Source organism: Oncorhynchus keta, unplaced genomic scaffold (assembly GCF_023373465.1).
Source record: "Oncorhynchus keta strain PuntledgeMale-10-30-2019 unplaced genomic scaffold, Oket_V2 Un_contig_12248_pilon_pilon, whole genome shotgun sequence".
Lineage (NCBI taxonomy): Eukaryota > Metazoa > Chordata > Actinopteri > Salmoniformes > Salmonidae > Oncorhynchus > Oncorhynchus keta.
In genome coordinates this window covers 57,061-77,500 of record NW_026277808.1, presented here as the reverse complement: position 1 = coordinate 77,500, position 20,440 = coordinate 57,061, and the positions used below count along the sequence as shown (strand labels likewise).

Below are 20,440 nucleotides of genomic sequence, written 5' to 3'. Positions count from 1 at the left end.
GAATCAGTACCAGGTGTTTGTCTCTGTGTGTGTAGGACCTGAAGCAGCAGAATCAGTACCAGGTGTTTGTCTCTGTGTGTGTAGGACCTGAAGCAGCAGAATCAGTACCAGGTGTTTGTCTCTGTGTGTGTAGGACCTGAAGCAGCAGAATCAGTACCAGGTGTTTGTCTCTGTGTGTGTAGGACCTGAAGCAGCAGAATCAGTACCAGGTGTTTGTCTCTGTGTGTGTAGGACCTGAAGCAGCAGAATCAGTACCAGGTGTTTGTCTCTGTGTGTTTAGGACCTGAAGCAGCAGAATCAGTACCAGGTGTTTGTCTCTGTGTGTGTAGGACCTGAAGCAGCAGAATCAGTACCAGGTGTTTGTCTCTGTGTGTGTAGGACCTGAAGCAGCAGAATCAGTACCAGGTGTTTGTCTCTGTGTGTTTAGGACCTGAAGCAGCAGAATCAGTACCAGGTGTTTGTCTCTGTGTGTGTAGGACCTGAAGCAGCAGAATCAGTACCAGGTGTTTGTCTCTGTGTGTGTAGGACCTGAAGCAGCAGAATCAGTACCAGGTGTTTGTCTCTGTGTGTGTAGGACCTGAAGCAGCAGAATCAGTACCAGGTGTTTGTCTCTGTGTGTGTAGGACCTGAAGCAGCAGAATCAGTACCAGGTGTTTGTCTCTGTGTGTGTAGGACCTGAAGCAGCAGAATCAGTACCAGGTGTTTGTCTCTGTGTGTGTAGGACCTGAAGCAGCAGAATCAGTACCAGGTGTTTGTCTCTGTGTGTTTAGGACCTGAAGCAGCAGAATCAGTACCAGGTGTTTGTCTCTGTGTGTGTAGGACCTGAAGCAGCAGAATCAGTACCAGGTGTTTGTCTCTGTGTGTGTAGGACCTGAAGCAGCAGAATCAGTACCAGGTGTTTGTCTCTGTGTGTGTATAGGGCCTGAAGCAGCAGAATCAGTACCAGGTGTTTGTCTCTGTGTGTTTAGGACCTGAAGCAGCAGAATCAGTACCAGGTTTTTGTCTCTGTGTGTGTAGGACCTGAAGCAGCAGAATCAGTATCAGGTGTTTGTCTCTGTGTGTTTAGGACCTGAAGCAGCAGAATCAGTACCAGGTGTTTGAGCGTCAGTTGGATGAGAGTCGCTCTGCCGTTCTGGAACTACAGAGGAGAACACTGTACTGAGGTACACACACACACACACACACACACACACACACACACACACACACACACACACACACACACACACACACACACACACACACACACACACACACACACACACACACACACACACACACACACACACACACACACAGACACACACACACACACACACACACACACACACACACAGAGACGCAGACACACACACACAGAGACACAGACACACACAGAGACACAGACACACACACACACAGACACAGACACAGACACACACACACACACACACACACACACACACACACACACACACACACACACACACACACACACACACACACACACACACACACACACACACCTCCTCATCTTATCCCCTTTCTGTCCTCTCTACTCTTCCTCTCTACTCTACTCTTCCTCTCTACTCTTCCTCTCTACTCTTCCTCTCTACTCTTCCTCTCTACTCTTCCTCTCTACTCTACTCTTCCTCTCTACTCTTCTTCTCTACTCTTCTTCTCTACTCTTCCTCTCTACTCTTCCTCTCTACTCTTCTTCTCTACTCTTCCTCTCTACTCTTCTTCTCTACTCTTCCTCTCTACTCTTCCTCTCTACTCTTCTTCTCTACTCTTCCTCTCTACTCTTCCTCTCTACTCTTCCAGGTCGGGAGAGGAGGCGATGGGAAGAGAAAGAGAGCAGAAGGAGAGAGAGGAGGAAGCCCAACGACTGAGAGAGGAGGTGGACAGACTGAGAGAAGAGGTGGAGAAACTGGAAGAGGCTCAGAAACAACGGGAGGAACAGAGAGAAGAAGAGATGAGAGAAGAGGAGGTGCGAAGAGAGATGGAGGAGAAGAGGAGGGACGAGGAGAAGAGGATGGAGGAGGAGAACAGGAGAGAGGAGGTGAAGAGGAGAGAGGCAGAGGTTGAGGAGAAGAGGAAGGTGGACGAGGAGAAGAGAAGGAAGACGGAGGAGGAGGAGAAGAGGAGGAAGGAGGAGGAGGAGGAGGAGAGGAGAGAGGAAGTGAAGAGAGAGCACAGGAGAGCGATGCAGAGTCTGGTGTGTGAATACAGCAGCTGTCAGGCAGAGCTACAGACTCGCATAGTGGCCCTGGAGACAGAGTGAGTAACACACTGGAGTGTGGAGCAGTAGGAGAGGGGTGGGGTTAATGTGTGTTCCCAGCAGGAGGAGAGGGGTGGGGTTAATGTGTGTTCCCAGCAGGAGGAGAGGGGTGGGGTTAATGTGTGTTCCCAGCAGGAGGAGAGGGGTGGGGTTAATGTGTGTTCCCAGCAGGAGGAGAGGGGTGGGGTTAATGTGTGTTCCCAGCAGGAGGAGAGGGTGGGGTTAATGTGTGTTCCCAGCAGGAGGAGAGGGGTGGGGTTAATGTGTGTTCCCAGCAGGAGGAGAGGGGTGGGGTTAATGTGTGTTCCCAGCAGGAGGAGAGGGGTGGGGTTAATGCGTTCCCAGCAGGAGGAGAGGGGTGGGGTTAATGTGTTCCCAGCAGGAGGAGAGGGGTGGGGTTAATATGTTCCCAGCAGGAGGAGAGGGGTGGGGTTAATGTGTGTTCCCAGCAGGAGGAGAGGGGTGGGGTTAATATGTTCCCAGCAGGAGGAGAGGGGTGGGGTTAATGTGTTCCCAGCAGGAGGAGGGGGTGGGGTTAATGTGTGTTCCCAGCAGGAGGAGAGGGGTGGGGTTAATGTGTGTTCCCAGCAGGAGGAGAGGGGTGGGGTTAATGTGTTCCCATCAGGAGGAGAGGGGTGGGGTTAATGTGTGTTCCCAGCAGGAGGAGAGGGGTGGGGTTAATGTGTGTTCCCAGCAGGAGGAGAGGGGGGGGGTTAATGTGTTCCCATCAGGAGGAGGGGGGTGGGGTTAATGTGTGTTCCCAGCAGGAGGAGAGGGGTGGGGTTAATGTGTTCCCAGCAGGAGGAGAGGGGTGGGGTTAATGTGTGTTCCCAGCAGGAGGAGAGGGGTGGGGTTAATGTGTGTTCCCATCAGGAGGAGAGGGGTGGGGTTAATGTGTTCCCAGCAGGAGGAGAGGGGTGGGGTTAATGTGTTCCCAGCAGGAGGAGAGGGGTGGGGTTAATGCGTTCCCAGCAGGAGGAGAGGGGTGGGGTTAATGTGTGTTCCCAGCAGGAGGAGAGAGGGGGGGGTTAATGTGTGTTCCCAGCAGGAGGAGGGGGGTGGGGTTAATGTGTGTTCCCAGCAGGAGGAGAGGGGTGGGGTTAATGTGTTCCCAGCAGGAGGAGAGGGGTGGGGTTAATGTGTGTTTCCCATCAGGAGGAGAGGGGTGGGGTTAATGTGTGTTCCCAGCAGGAGGAGAGGGGTGGGGTTAATGTGTGTTCCCATCAGGAGGAGAGGGGGTGGGGTTAATGTGTTCCCAGCAGGAGGAGAGGGGTGGGGTTAATGTGTGTTCCCAGCAGGAGGAGGAGAGGGGTGGGGTTAATGTGTGTTCCCAGCAGGAGGAGAGGGGGTGGGGTTAATGTGTGTTCCCATCAGGAGGAGAGGGGTGGGGTTAATGTGTTCCCATCAGGAGGAGAGGGGGGCGGTTAATGTGTGTTCCCAGCAGGAGGAGAGAGGGGTGGGGTTAATGTGTTCCCATCAGGAGGAGAGGGGGGGCGGTTAATGTGTGTTCCCAGCAGGAGGAGAGGGGTGGGGTTAATGTGTTCCCATCAGGAGGAGAGGGGGTGGGGTTAATGTGTGTTCCCAGCAGGAGGAGAGGGGTGGGGTTAATGTGTGTTCCCATCAGGAGGAGAGGGGTTTCCCAGCAGGGGGTTAATGTGTTCCCCATCAGGAGGAGAGGGGGGCGGTTAATGTGTGTTCCCAGCAGGAGGAGAGGGGGGTGGGGTTAATGTGTGTTCCCATCAGGAGGAGAGGGGTGGGGTTAATGTGTTCCCATCAGGAGGAGAGGGGGGCGGTTAATGTGTGTTCCCAGCAGGAGGAGAGGGGTGGGGTTAATGTGTGTTCCCATCAGGAGGAGAGGGGGGCGGTTAATGTGTGTTCCCAGCAGGAGGAGGAGAGGGGTGTGGTTAACGTGTGTGTGTTCCCAGGCTGGAGGAGGAGAGGGGTGTGGTTAACGTGTGTGTGTTCCCAGCAGGAGGACGAGAGGGGTGTGGTTAACGTGTGTGTGTTCCCAGGCTGGAGGAGGAGAGGGGTGTGGTTAACGTGTGTGTGTTCCCAGGCTGGAGGAGGAGAGGGGTGTGGTTAACGTGTGTGTGTTCCCAGGCTGGAGGAGGAGAGGGGTGTGGTTAGGACGTGTGTGTGTTCCCAGGCTGGAGGAGGAGAGGGGTGTGGTTAACGTGTGTGTGTTCCCAGGCTGGAGGAGGAGAGGGGTGTGGTTAACGTGTGTGTGTTCCCAGGCTACGGGAGCGTGAGGAGAGGTGCAGGAGGAGGGAGGTTCATCTCTGTGATGATCTCCAGATGGGAAGACTCCAGGAGAGACTCACTGAGAGGAACCAGCTAATCAAACGCCTGGTGGTAAGAACCGCACACACACCTACCGCACACACACCTACCTCACACACACCTACCGCACACACACCTACCTCACACACACCTACCTCACACACCCTACCTCACACACACCTACCTACCTCACACAAACCTACCGCACACACACCTACCTCACACACACCTACCGCACACACATCTACCTCACACACACCTACCTCACACACACCTACCGCACACACACCTACCGCACACACATCTACCTCACACACACCTACCGCACACACACCTACCGCACACACACCTACCGCACACACCTACCTCACACACCTACCGCACACACACCTACGCACACACACCTACCTCACACACACCTACCGCACACACACCTACCGCACACACACCTACCGCACACACCCTACCTCACACACACCTACCGCACACACACCTACCTCACACACACCTACCGCACACACACCTACCGCACACACACCTACCTCACACACACCTACCTCACACACACCTACCTCACACAAACCTACCGCACACACACCTACCTCACACACACCTACCGCACACACACCTACCGCACACACATCTACCTCACACACACCTACCTCACACACACCTACCTCACACACACCTACCGCACACACACCTACCTACCGCACACACACCTACCGCACACACACCTACCTCACACACACCTACCGCACACACACCTATCTCACACACACCTACCTCACACACACCTACCGCACACACACCTACCTCACACACACCTACCGCACACACACCTACCGCACACACACCTACCTCACACACACCTACCGCACACACACATACCCCATACACACCTACCCCCTCCTACCCCCCAAACACCTACCCCATACACATCTACCCCACTCCTAACCCCACACACCTACCCCACTTCTACCCCCCATACCTTCCCCATACACACCTACCCCCACACACACCTACCCCACTCCTACCCCAAACACAGCTACCCCCACTCCAACCCCACTCCTACCCCCTCTCCTACCCCCACTCCAACCCCCTACTCCTACCCCCACTCCTACCCCCACTCCTACCCCACATTCCAACCCCACTCCTACCCCCTACTCCTACCCCCACTCCTACCCCCACTCCTACCCCCACTCCTACCCCACACTCCAACCCCACTCCTACCCCTACTCCTGCCCCCACTCCTACCCCACACTCCAACCCCACTCCTACCCCACACTCCAACCCCACTCCTACCCCCTACTCCTACCCCCACTCCTACCCCACACTCCTACCCCACACTCCAACCCCACTCCTACCCCCCCTACTCCTACCCCCACTCCTACCCCCACTCCTAACCCCTACCCCTACCCCCCACTCCTACCCCACACTCCAACCCCACTCCTACCCCCTACTCCTACCCCCACTCCTACCCCCTACTCCAACCCCACTCCTAACCCCTACTCCTACCCCCTACCCCACACTCCTACCCCACAATCCTACCCCACACTCCAACCCCACTCCCACCCCCTACTCCTACCCCCCACTCCTACCCCACACTCCAACCCCACTCCTACCCCCTACTCCTACCCCCACTCCTACCCCACACTCCAACCCCACTCCAACCCCCTACTCCTACCCCCCACTCCTACCCCTCACTCCTACCCCCATTCCAACCCCACTCCTACCCCCACTCCTACCCCACACTCCAACCCCCAGTCCTACCCCACTCCTACCCCCTACTCCTACTCCCCACTCCTACCCCACACTCCAACCCCACTCCTACCCCCACTCCAACCCCACTCCTACCCCCTACTCCTACCCCCCCACTCCAACCCCCACTCCAACCCCACTCCTACCCCCTACTCCTACCCCCACTCCTACCCCCACTCCTACCCCCTACCCCTACCCCCACTCCTACCCCACACTCCAACCCCACTCCTACCCCCTACTCCTACCCCCACTCCTACCCCACACTCCAACCCCACTCCCACCTCACACTCCAACCCCTTTCCTACCCCCTACTCCTACCCCCCACCCCTACCCCCTACTCCAACCCCACTCCTAACCCCTACTCCTACCCCCTACCCCACACTCCTACCCCACAATCCTACCCCACACTCCAACCCCACTCCTACCCCCTACTTCTACCCCACACTCCAACCCCACTCCTACCCCCTACTCCTACCCCCACTCCTACCCCACCCTCCACCCCCACTCCTACCCCCTACCCTACCCCCCACTCCTACCCCCACTCCAACCCCACTCCTACCCCTACTCCTACCCCCCCCACTCCTACCCCTACTCCTACCCCCACTCCACCCCCACTCCTACCCCCCACTCCTACCCCCACTCCTACCCCACACTCCAACCCCACTCCTACCCCCTACTCCTACCCCCACTCCTACCCCACACTCCAACCCCATTCCTACCCCCTACTCCTACCCCTCACTCCTACCCCCCACTCCTACCCCACACTCCAACCCCACTCCTACCCCCTACTCCTACCCCCCACTCCTACCCCCCACTCCAACCCCACACTCCAACCCCAGTCCTACCCCCCAGTCCTACCCCACTCCTACCCCCCTACTCCTACCCCCCACTCCTACCCCACACTCCAACCCCACTCCTACCCCCTACTCCTACCCCACTCCTACCCCCACTCCAACCCCACTCCAACCCCACTCCTACCCCCTACTCCTACCCCCCACTCCTATCCCCCACTCCTACCCCTACTCCTACCCCCACTCCACTCCACCCCCACTCCTACCCCCACTCCTACCCCCTACTCCTACCCCCACTCCTACCCCCACTCCAACCCCACTCCTACCCCCTACTCCTACCCCCCACTCCTAAATCAAATCAAATCAAATCAAATTTATTTATATAGCCCTTCGTACATCAGCTGATATCTCAAAGTGCTGTACAGAAACCCAGCCTAAAACCCCAAACAGCAAACAATGCAGGTGTAAAAGCACGGTGGCTAGGAAAAACTCCCTAGAAAGGCCAAAACCTAGGAAGAAACCTAGAGAGGAACCGGGCTATGTGGGGTGGCCAGTCCTCTTCTGGCTGTGCCGGGTAGAGATTATAACAGAACATGACCAAGATGTTCAAATGTTCATAAATGACCAGCATGGTCGAATAATAATAAGGCAGAACAGTTGAAACTGGAGCAGCAGCACAGTCAGGTGGACTGGGGACAGCAAGGAGCCTTCATGTCAGGTAGTCCTGGGGCACGGTCCTAGGGCTCAGGTCAGTTGAAACTGGAGCAGGAGCATGGCCAGGTGGACTGGGGACAGCAAGGAGTCCTCATGTCAGGTAGTCCTGGGACATGGTCCTAGGGCTCAGGTCCTCCGAGAGAGAGAAAGAAAAGAGAGAATTAGAGAACGCACACTTAGATTCACACAGGACACCGAATAGGACAGGAGAAGTACTCAGATATAACAAACTGACCCTAGCCCCCCGACACATAAACTACTGCAGCATAAATACTGGAGGCTGAGACAGGAGGGGTCAGGAGACACTGTGGCCCCATCCGAGGACACCCCGGACAGGGCCAAACAGGAAGGATATAACCCCACCCACTTTGCCAAAGCACATCCCCCACACCACTAGAGGGATATCTTCAACCACCAACTTACCATCCTGAGACAAGGCCGAGTATGGCCCACAAAGATCTCCGCCACGGTACAACCCAAGGGGGGCAACCCAGACAGGCCGACCACAACAGTGAATCAACCCACCCAGGTGACGCACCCCCCCAGGGACGGCACGAGAGAGCCCCAGCAAGCCAGTGACTCAGCCCCGTAACAGGGTTAGAGGCAGAGAATCCCAGTGGAAAGAGGGGAACCGGCCAGGCAGAGACAGCAAGGGCGGTTCGTTGCTCCAGAGCCTTTCCGTTCACCTTCCCACTCCTGGGCCAGACTACACTCAATCATATGACCCACTGAAGAGATGAGTCTTCAGTAAAGACTTAAAGGTTGAGACCGAGTTTGCGTCTCTGACATGGGTAGGCAGACCGTTCCATAAAAATGGAGCTCTATAGGAGAAAGCCCTGCCTCCAGCTGTTTGCTTAGAAATTCTAGGGACAATTAGAGGCCTGCGTCTTGTGACCGTAGCGTACGTGTAGGTATGTACGGCAGGACCAAATCAGAGAGGTAGGTAGGAGCAAGCCCATGTAATGCTTTGTAGGTTAGCAGTAAAACCTTGAAATCAGCCCTTGCTTTGACAGGAAGCCAGTGTAGAGAGGCTAGCACCTGAGTAATATGATCAAATTTTTTGGTTCTAGTCAGGATTCTAGCAGCCGTATTTAGCACTAACTGAAGTTTATTTAGTGCTTTATCCGGGTAGCCGGAAAATAGAGCATTGCAGTAGTCTAACCTAGAAGTGACAAAAGCATGGATTAATTTTTCTGCATCATTTTTGGACAGAAAGTTTCTGATTTTTGCAATGTTACGTAGATGGAAAAAAGCTGTCCTCGAAATGGTCTTGATATGTTCTTCAAAAGAGAGATCAGGGTCCAGAGTAACGCCGAGGTCCTTCACAGTTTTATTTGAGACGACTGTACAACCATTAAGATTAATTGTCAGATTCAACAGAAGATCTCTTTGTTTCTTGGGACCTAGAACAAGCATCTCTGTTTTGTCCGAGTTTAATAGTAGAAAGTTTGCAGCCATCCACTTCCTTATGTCTGAAACACATGCTTCTAGCGAGGGCAATTTTGGGGCTTCACCATGTTTCATTGAAATGTACAGCTGTGTGTCATCCGCATAGCAGTGAAAGTTTACATTATGTTTTCGAATAACATCCCCAAGAGGTAAAATATATAGTGAAAACAATAGTGGTCCTAAAACAGAACCTTGAGGAACACCGAAATGTACAGTTGATTTGTCAGAGGACAAACCATTCACAGAGACAAACTGATATCTTTCCGACAGATAAGATCTAAACCAGGCCAGAACTTGTCCGTGTAGACCAATTTGGGTTTCCAATCTCTCCAAAAGAATGTGGTGATCGATGGTATCAAAAGCAGCACTAAGGTCTAGGAGCACGAGGACAGATGCAGAGCCTCGGTCCGATGCCATTAAAATGTAATTTACCACCTTCACAAGTGCCGTCTCAGTGCTATGATGGGGTCTAAAACCAGACTGAAGCATTTCGTATACATTGTTTGTCTTCAGGAAGGCAGTGAGTTGCTGCGCAACAGCCTTCTAAAATCTTTGAGAGGAATGGAAGATTCGATATAGGCCGATAGTTTTTATATTTTCTGGGTCAAGGTTTGGCTTTTTCAAGAGAGGCTTTATTACTGCCACTTTTAGTGAGTTTGGTACACATCCAGTGGATAGAGAGCCGTTTATTATGTTCAACATAGGAGGCCAAGCACAGGAAGCAGCTCTTTCAGTAGTTTAGTTGGAATAGGGTCCAGTATACAGCTTGAAGGTTTAGAGGCCATGATTATTTTCATCATTGTGTCAAGAGATATAGTACTAAAACACTTGAGCGTCTCTCTTGATCCTAGGTCCTGGCAGAGTTGTGCAGACTCAGGACAACTGAGGTTTGGAGGAATACGCAGGTTTAAAGAGGAGTCCGTAATTTGCTTTCTAATAATCATAATCTTTTCCTCAAAGAAGTTCATGAATTTATCACTGCTAAAGTGAAAGTCATCCTCTCTTGGGGAATGCTGCTTTTTAGTTAGCTTTGCCACAGTATCAAAAAGGAATTTCGGATTGTTCTTATTTTCCTCAATTAAGTTAGAAAAATAGGACGATCGAGCAGCAGTAAGGGCTCTTCGGTACTGCACGGTACCGTCCTTCCAAGCTAGTCGGAAGACTTCCAGTTTGGTGTGGCGCCATTTCCGTTCCAATTTTCTGGAAGCTTGCTTCAGAGCTCGGGTATTTTCTGTGTACCAGGGAGCTAGTTTCTTATGAGACATTTTTTTAGTTTTTAGGTGCAACTGCATCTAGGGTATTGCGCAAGGTTAAATTGAGATCCTCAGTTAGGTGGTTAACGGATTTTTGTCCTCTGGCGTCCTTGGGTAGGCAGAGGGAGTCTGGAAGGGCATCAAGGAATCTTTGTGTTGTCTGTGAATTTATAGCACGACTTTTGATGTTCCTTGGTTGGGGTCTGAGCAGATTATTTGTTGCAATTGCAAACGTAATAAAATGGTGGTCCGATAGTCCAGGATTATGAGGAAAAACATTAAGATCCACAACATTTATTCCATGGGACAAAACTAGGTCCAGCGTATGACTGTGACAGTGAGTGGGTCCAGAGACATGTTGGACAAAACCCACTGAGTCGATGATGGCTCCAAAAGCCTTTTGGAGTGGGTCTGTGGACTTTTCCATGTGAATATTAAAGTCACCAAAGATTAGAATATTATCTGCTATGACTACAAGGTCCGATAGGAATTCAGGGAACTCAGTGAGAAACGCTGTATATGGCCCAGGAGGCCTGTAAACAGTAGCTATAAAAGTGATTGAGTAGGCTGCATAGATTTCATGACTAGAAGCTCAAAAGACGAAAACGTCTTTTTTTTTTTTTGTAAATTGAAATTTGCTATCGTAAATGTTAGCAACACCTCCGCCTTTGCGGGATGCACGGGGATATGGTCACTAGTGTAGCCAGGAGGTGAGGCCTCATTTAACACAGTAAATTCATCAGGCTTAAGCCATGTTTCAGTCAGGCCAATCACATCAAGATTATGATCAGTGATTAGTTCATTGACTATAATTGCCTTTGAAGTAAGGGATCTAACATTAAGTAGCCCTATTTTTGAGATGTGAGGTATCATGATCTCTTTCAGTAATGACAGGAATGGAGGTGGTCTTTATCCTAGTGAGATTGCTAAGGCGAACACCGCCATGTTTAGTTTTGCCCAACCTAGGTCGAGGCACAGACACGGTCTCAATGGTGATAGCTGAGCTGACTACACTGACTATGCTAGTGGCAGACTCCACTATGCTGGCAGGCTGGCTAATAGCCTGCTGCCTGGCCTGCACCCTATTTCATTGTGGAGCTAGAGGAGTTAGAGCCCTGTCTATGTTGGCAGATAAGATGAGAGCACCCTCCAGCTAGGATGGAGTCCGTCACTCCTCAGCAGGTCAGGCTTGGTCCTGTTTGTGGGTGAGTCCCAGAAAGAGGGCCAATTATCTACAAATTCTATCTTTTGGGAGGGCAGAAAACAGTTTTCAACCAGCGATTGAGTTGTGAGACTCTGCTGTAGAGCTCATCACTCCCCTAACTGGGAGGGGCCAGAGACAATTACTCGATGCCGACACATCTTTCTAGCTGATATGCACGCAGAAGCTATGTTGCGCTTGGTGATCTCTGACTGTTTCATCCTAACATCGTTGGTGCCGACGTGGATAACAATATCTCTATACTCTCTACACTCGCCAGTTTTAGCTTTAGCCAGCACCATCTTCAGATTAGCCTTAACGCCGGTAGCCCTGCCCCGGGTAAACAGTGTATGATCGCTGGATGATTCGCTTTAAGTCTAATACTGCGGGTAATGGAGTCGCCAATGACTAGAGTTTTCAATTTGTCAGAGCTAATGGTGGGAAGCTTCGGCGTCTCAGACCCCGTAACGGGAGGAGTAGAGACCAGAGAAGACTCGGTCTCTGACTCCGACCCGCTGCTTAATGGGGAAAACCGGTTGAAAGTTTCTGTCTGCTGAATGAGCGACACCGGTTGAGCGTTCCTACAGCATTTCCTTCCAGAAACCGTGAGAAAGTTGTCCGGCTGCGGGGACTGTGCCAGGGGATTTATACTACTATCTGTACTTACTGGTGGCACAGACGCTGTTTCATCCTTTCCTACACTGAAATTACCCTTGCCTAACGATTGCGTCTGAAGCTGGGCTTGCAGTACAGCTATCCTCGCCGTAAGGCGAGCACAGCGGCTGCAATTAGAAGGCATCATGTTAATGTTACTACTTAGCTTCGGCTGTTGGAGGTCCTGACGAATCGTGTCCAGATAAAGCGTCCGGAGGAAAAGTTGAGGAAAAAATAAATAAATATATGAACGGTAATTAAAAAGTGAAAACCGTAAAGTTGTCAGGTAGCAAAATAGGTTGGCAACAAAACGCACAGCAATTCGAAAACAAGCCTGCAAGTCCTACCCCCCACTCCTACCCCCCACTCCACCCCTACTCCTACCCCACACTCCACCCCTACTCCTACCCCACACACCTGATGTCTCATTGTTTCTCCAGGAGGAACGACATCAGCTGCATCTTCATCCTCCGGTTGCCGGGGACAACGGAACCCTCAGGCTCCATGACAACAGGCCACACCCCGGGATCGTTACACCAACTATGAGGGTGACACACACACTCCTCTGTTGTCTTTGTGTTTCACTAGTGTTGTATTAGTGGGATTAACTAGTGTTGTATTAGTGGGATTAACTAGTGTTGTATTGGTGGGATTAACTAGTGTTGTATTGGTGGGATTAACTAGTGTTGTATTGGTGGGATTAACTAGTGTTGTATTAGTGGGATTAACTAGTGTTGTATTGGTGGGATTAACTAGTGTTGTATTAGTGGGATTAACTAGTGTTGTATTGGTGGGATTAACTAGTGTTGTATTAGTGGGATTAACTAGTGTTGTATTAGTGGGATTAACTAGTGTTGTATTAGTGGGATTAACTAGTGTTGTATTAGTGGGATTAACTAGTGTTGTATTGGTGGGATTAACTAGTGTTGTATTAGTGGGATTAACTAGTGTTTAACTGTGTTGCATTGGTGGGATTAACTAGTGTTGTATTGGTGGGATTAACTAGTGCTTCACTGCGTTGTATTGGTGGGATTAACTAGTGTTGTATTGGTGGGATTAACTAGTGTTGTATTAGTGGGATTAACTAGTGTTGTATTAGTGGGATTAACTAGTGTTGTATTAGTGGGATTAACTAGTGTTGTATTAGTGGGATTAACTAGTGTTGTATTAGTGGGATTAACTAGTGTTGTATTAGTGGGATTAACTAGTGTTGTATTAGTGGGATTAACTAGTGTTTAACTGTGTTGCATTGGTGGGATTAACTAGTGTTGTATTGGTGGGATTAACTAGTGTTGTATTAGTGGGATTAACTAGTGTTGTATTAGTGGGATTAACTAGTGTTGTATTAGTGGGATTAACTAGTGTTGTATTAGTGGGATTAACTAGTGTTGTATTAGTGGGATTAACTAGTGTTGTATTAGTGGGATTAACTAGTGTTGTATTAGTGGGATTAACTAGTGTTGTATTGGTGGGATTAACTAGTGTTGTATTAGTGGGATTAACTAGTGTTTAACTGTGTTGCATTGGTGGGATTAACTAGTGTTGTATTGGTGGGATTAACTAGTGCTTCACTGCGTTGTATTGGGGATTAACTAGTGTTGTATTGGTGGGATTAACTAGTGTTGTATTAGTGATTAACTAGTGTTGTATTAGTGGGATTAACTAGTGTTGTATTAGTGGGATTAACTAGTGTTGTATTAGTGGGATTAACTAGTGTTGTATTAGTGGATTAACTAGTGTTGTATTAGTGGGATTAACTAGTGTTATATTAGTGGATTAACTAGTGTTGTATTAGTGGGATTAACTAGTTTTAACCGTGTTGCATTGGTGGATTAACTAGTGTTGTATTGGTGGGATTAACTAGTGTTGTATTAGTGGGATTAACTAGTGTTGTATTAGTGGGATTAACTAGTGTTGTATTAGTGGGATTAACTAGTGTTGTATTGGTGGGATTAACTAGTGTTGTATTGGTGGGATTAACTAGTGTTGTATTAGTGGGATTAACTAGTGTTGTATTAGTGGGATTAACTAGTGTTGTATTGGGGATTAACTAGTGTTGTATTAGTGGGATTAACTAGTGTTGTAATAGTGGGATTAACTAGTGTTGTATTGGTGATTAACTAGTGTTGTATTGGTGGGATTAACTAGTGTTGTATTGGTGGGATTAACTAGTGTTGTATTAGTGGGATTAACTAGTGTTGTATTAGTGGGATTAACTAGTGTTGTATTGGTGGGATTAACTAGTGTTGTATTAGTGATTAACTAGTGCTGTATTAGTGGATTAACTAGTGCTGTATTAGTGGGATTAACTAGTGTTGTATTAGTGATTAACTAGTGTTGTATTAGTGGGATTAACTAGTGTTGTATTAGTGGGATTAACTAGTGTTGTATTAGTGGATTAACTAGTGTTGTATTGGTGGGATTAACTAGTGTTGTATTAGTGGGATTAACTAGTGTTGTATTAGTGGGATTAACTAGTGTTGTATTGGTGGGATTAACTAGTGTTGTATTAGTGGATTAACTAGTGTTGTATTGGTGGGATTAACTAGTGTTGTATCTGGTGGGATTAACTAGTGTTGTATTGGTGGGATTAACTAGTGTTGTATTTGGTGGGATTAACTAGTGTTTAACTGTGTTGTATTGGTGGGATTAACTAGTGTTGTATTAGTGGGATTAACTAGTGTTTAACTGTGTTGTATTGATGGGATTAACTAGTGTTTCACTGCGTTGTATTAGTGGGATTAACTAGTGTTTAACTGTGTTGCATTGGTGGGATTAACTAGTGTTGTATTGGTGGGATTAACTAGTGTTTAACTGTGTTGTATTGATGGGATTAACTAGTGTTTCACTGTGTTGTATTGGTGGGATTAACTAGTGTTTAACTGTGTTGCATTGGTGGGATTAACTAGTGTTGTATTGGTGGGATTAAATAGTGTTTCACTGCGTTGTATTGGTGGGATTAACTAGTGTTGTATTGGTGGGATTAACTAGTGTTTAACTGTGTTGTATTGATGGGATTAACTAGTGTTTCACTGCGTTGTATTGGTGGGATTAACTAGTGTTGTATTGGTGGGATTAACTAGTGTTGTATTAGTGGGATTAACTAGTGTTTCACTGTGCTGTATTGATGGGATTAACTAGTGTTGTATTGGTGGGATTAACTAGTGTTTAACTGTGTTGTATCGATGGGATTAACTAGTGTTTAAATGTGTTGTATTGGTGGGATTAACTAGTGTTGTATTGGTGGGATTAACTAGTGTTGTATTAGTGGGATTAACTAGTGTTTCACTGCGTTGTATTGGTGGGATTAACTAGTGTTGTATTGGTGGGATTAACTAGTGTTTAACTGTGTTGCATTGGTGGGATTAACTAGTGTTGTATTGGTGGGATTAACTAGTGTTGTATTGGTGGGATTAACTAGTGTTTAACTGTGCTGTATTGATGGGATTAACTAGTGTTTAACTGTGTTGCATTGGTGGGATTAACTAGTGTTGTATTGGTGGGATTAACTAGGGTTGTATTGGTGGGATTAACTAGTGTTGTATTGGTGGGATTAACTAGTGTTTAACTGTGCTGTATTGATGGGATTAACTAGTGTTTAACTGTGTTGCATTGGTGGGATTAACTAGTGTTGTATTGGTGGGATTAACTAGTGTTGTATTGGTGGGATTAACTAGTGTTGTATTGGTGGGATTAACTAGTGTTGTATTGGTGGGATTAACTAGTGTTTCACTGTGTTTTATTGGTGGGATTAACTAGTGTTGTATTGGTGGGATTAACTAGTGTTTCACTGTGTTGTATTGGTGGGATTAACTAATGTTGTATTGGTGGGATTAACTAGTGTTTCACTGTGTTGTATTGGTGGGATTAACTAGTGTTGTATTGGTGGGATTAACTAGTGTTGTATTGGTGGGATTAACTAGTGTTGTATTGGTGGGATTAACTAGTGTTTCACTGTGTTGTATTGGTGGGATTAACTAGTGTTTCACTGTGTTTTATTGGTGGGATTAACTAGTGTTTCACTGTGTTGTATTTGGTGGGATTAACTAGTGTTGTATCTGGTGGGATTAACTAGAGTTTCACTGTGTTGTATTGGTGGGATTAACTAGTGTTTCACTGTGTTGTATTGGTGGGATTAACTAGGGTTGTATTGGTGGGATTAACTAGTGTTTCACTGTGTTGTATTGGTGGGATTAACTAGTGTTGTATTGGTGGGATTAACTAGTGTTTCACTGCGTTGTATTGGTGGGATTAACTAGTGTTGTATTGGTGGGATTAACTAGTGTTTCACTGTGTTGTATTGGTGGGATTAACTAGTGTTTCACTGTGTTTTATTGGTGGGATTAACTAGTGTTTCACTGTGTTGTATTGGTGGGATTAACTAGTGTTGTATCTGGTGGGATTAACTAGAGTTTCACTGTGTTGTATTGGTGGGATTAACTAGTGTTTCACTGTGTTGTATTTGGTGGGATTAACTAGTGTTGTATCTGGTGGGATTAACTAGAGTTTCACTGTGTTGTATTGGTGGGATTAACTAGGTTGTATTGGTGGGATTAACTAGTGTTGTATTGGTGGGATTAACTAGTGTTTAACTGTGCTGTATTGATGGGATTAACTAGTGTTTAACTGTGTTTGCATTGGTGGGATTAACTAGTGTTGTATTGGTGGGATTAACTAGTGTTGTATTGGTGGGATTAACTAGTGTTGTATTGGTGGGATTAACTAGTGTTGTATTGGTGGGATTAACTAGTGTTGTATTGGTGGGATTAACTAGTGTTGTATTGGTGGGATTAACTAGTGTTTGTATTGGTGGGATTAACTAGTGTTGTATTGGTGGGATTAACTAGTGTTGTATTGGTGGGATTAACTAGTGTTGTATTGGTGGGATTAACTAGTGTTTCACTGTGTTGTATTGATGGGATGAACTAGTGTTGTATTGGGGATTAACTAGTGTTTCACTGTGTTGTATTGATGGGATTAACTAGTGTTGTATTGGTGGGATTAACTAGTGTTGTATTGGTGGGATTAACTAGTGTTTCACTGTGTTGTATTGATGGGATGAACTAGTGTTGTATTGATGGGATGAACTAGTGTTGTATTGGTGGGATTAACTAGTGTTTCACTGTGTTGTATTGATGGGATTAACTAGTGTTGTATTGGTGGGATTAACTAGTGTTTCACTGTGTTGTATTGGTGGGATTAACTAGTGTTGTATTGGTGGGATTAACTAGTGTTGTATTGGTGGGATTAACTAGTGTTGTATTGGTGGGATTAACTAGTGTTGTATTGGTGGGATTAACTAGTGTTTCACTGTGTTGTATTGGTGGGATTAACTAGTGTTGTATTGGTAGGATTAACTAGTGTTGTATTGGTGGGATTAACTAGTGTTTCACTGTGTTGTATTGATGGGATGAACTAGTGTTTCACTGTGTTTTATTGGTGGGATTAACTAGTGTTGTATTGGTGGGATTAACTAGTGTTTCACTGTGTTGTATTGGTGGGATTAACTAGTGTTGTATTGGTGGGATTAACTAGTGTTTCACTGCGTTGTATTGGTGGGATTAACTAGTGTTGTATTGGTGGGATTAACTAGTGTTTCACTGTGTTGTATTGGTGGGATTAACTAGTGTTTCACTGTGTTGTATTGGTGGGATTAACTAGTGTTGTATTGGTGGGATTAACTAGTGTTTAACTGTGTTGCATTGGTGGGATTAACTAGTGTTTAACTGTGTTGTATTGATGGGATTAACTAGTGTTTAACTGTGTTGTATTGGTGGGATTAACTAGTGTTGTATTGGTGGGATTAACTAGTGTTTAACTGTGTTGTATTGATGGGATTAACTAGTGTTTAACTGTGTTGTATTGGTGGGATTAACTAGTGTTGTATTGGTGGGATTAACTAGTGTTGTATTAGTGGGATTAACTAGTGTTGTATTGGTGGGATTAACTAGTGTTTCACTGTGCTGTATTGATGGGATTAACTAGTGTTGTATTAGTGGGATTAACTAGTGTTGTATTAGTGGGATTAACTAGTGTTTCACTGTGTTGCATTGGTGGGATTAACGAGTGTTGTATTGGTGGGATTAACTAGTGTTGTATTGGTGGGATTAAATAGTGTGGGATTAACTAGTGTTGTATTGGTAGGATTAACTAGTGTTGTATTGGTGGGATTAACTAGTGTTGTATCTGGTGATTAACTAGTGTTGTATTGGTGGGATTAACTAGTGTTGTATTGGTGGGATTAACTAGTGTTTCACTGTGTTGTATTGGTGGGATTAACTAGTGTTGTATTGGTAGGATTAACTAGTGTTGTATTGGTGGGATTAACTAGTGTTGTATCTGGTGGGATTAACTAATGTTTCACTGTGTTGTATTGGTGGGATTAACTAGTGTTGTATTGGTAGGATTAACTAGTGTTGTATTGGTAGGATTAACTAGTGTTGTATTGGTGGGATTAACTAGTGTTGTATTGGTGGGATTAACTAGTGTTTCACTGTGTTGTATTGGTGGGATTAACTAGTGTTGTATTGGTGGGATTAACTAGTGTTGTATTGGTGGGATTAACTAGTGTTGTATCTGGTGGGATTAACTAGTGTTGTATTGGTGGGATTAAATAGTGTTTAACTGTGTTGTATTGGTGGGATTAACTAGTGTTTAACTGTGTTGTATTGGTGGGATTAACTAGTGTTGTATTTGTGGGATTAACTAGTGTTGTATTGGTATGATTAACTAGTGTTTCACTGTGTTTTATTGGTGGGATTAACTAGTGTTTTATTGGTGGATTAACTAGTGTTGTATTGGTGGGATTAACTAGTGTTGTATTGGTGGGATTAACTAGTGTTGTATTGGTGGGATTAACTAGTGTTGTATTGGTGGGATTAACTAGTGTTGTATTGGTGGGATTAACTAGTGTTTCATTGTGTTGTATTGGTGGGATTAACTAGTGTTGTATTGGTGAGATTAACTAGTGTTGTATTGGTGATTAACTAGTGTTGTATTGGTGGGATTAACTAGTGTTGTATTTGTGGGATTAACTAGTGTTGTATTGGTGGGATTAACTAGTGTTGTATTGGTGGGATTAACTAGTTTTGTATTGGTGGGATTAACTAGTGTTTCACTGTGTTTTATTGGTGGGATTAACTAGTGTTTCACTGTGTTGTATTTGTGGGATTAACTAGTGTTGTATCTGGTGGGATTAACTAGAGTTTCACTGTGTTGTATTGGTGGGATTAACTAGGGTTGTATCTGGTGGGATTAACTAGTGTTGTATTGGTGGATTAAATAGTGTTGTATTGGTGGGATTAACTAGTGTTGTATTGGTGGGATTAACTAGTGTTGTATCTGGTGGGATTAACTAGTGTTGTATTGGTGGGATTAACTAGTGTTGTATTGGTGGGATTAACTAGTGTTGTATTGGTGGGATTAACTAGTGTTGTATTGGTGGGATTAACTAGTGTTGTATCTGGTGGGATTAACTAGTGTTGTATTGGTAGGATTAACTAGTGTTGTATTGGTAGGATTAACTAGTGTTGTATTGGTGGGATTAACTAGTGTTGTATTGGTGGGATTAACTAGTGTTGTATTGGTAGGATTAACTAGTGTTGTATTGGTAGGATTAACTAGTGTTGTATTGGTGGGATTAACTAGTGTTGTATCTGGTGGGATTAACTAGTGTTTCACTGTGTTGTATTGGTGGGATTAACTAGTGTTGTATTGGTAGGATTAACTAGTGTTGTATTGGTAGGATTAACTAGTGTTGTATTGGTGGGATTAACTAGTGTTGTATTGGTGGGATTAACTAGTGTTGTATCTGGTGGGATTAACTAGTGTTGTATTGGTGGGATTAAATAGTGTTTAACTGTGTTGTATTGGTGGGATTAACTAGTGTTTAACTGTGTTGTATTGGTGGGATTAACTAGTGTTGTATTGGTGGGATTAACTAGTGTTGTATTGATGGGATTAACTAGTGTTTCACTGTGTTGTATTGGTGGGATTAACTAGTGTTGTATTGGTATGATTAACTAGTGTTTCACTGTGTTTTATTGGTGGGATTAACTAGTGTTTTATTGATGGGATT

The 20,440-nt window shown here is 46.4% G+C and overlaps 1 protein-coding gene and 1 long non-coding RNA gene across 4 annotated transcripts in view; both read left to right on the top strand.

Moving 5' to 3' along the window:
* Positions 1-1,025, top strand: part of LOC127917831 (uncharacterized) — a 2,892-nt gene extending 1,867 nt beyond the window's left edge. Inside the window, exons 2-5 of one of the 3 annotated variants that reach the window (XR_008097825.1) lie at positions 1-356; positions 406-503; positions 749-846; positions 896-1,025. The exon at positions 1-356 is cut by the window's left edge and continues 722 nt beyond it. This is a non-coding gene — a long non-coding RNA (uncharacterized LOC127917831). The remainder of the gene's footprint in view (positions 357-405; positions 504-748; positions 847-895) is intronic. The other 2 variants (XR_008097826.1, XR_008097827.1) reach the window with 2 other exon arrangements.
* LOC127917825 (trichohyalin-like) overlaps positions 1-20,440 on the top strand; it is a 94,964-nt gene that overhangs the window by 60,274 nt on the left and 14,250 nt on the right. The window contains 3 exon segments of the mRNA XM_052500883.1: positions 1,804-2,259; positions 4,495-4,612; positions 12,804-12,911. Coding sequence (XP_052356843.1) covers positions 1,804-2,259; positions 4,495-4,612; positions 12,804-12,911 — 682 coding nt within the window.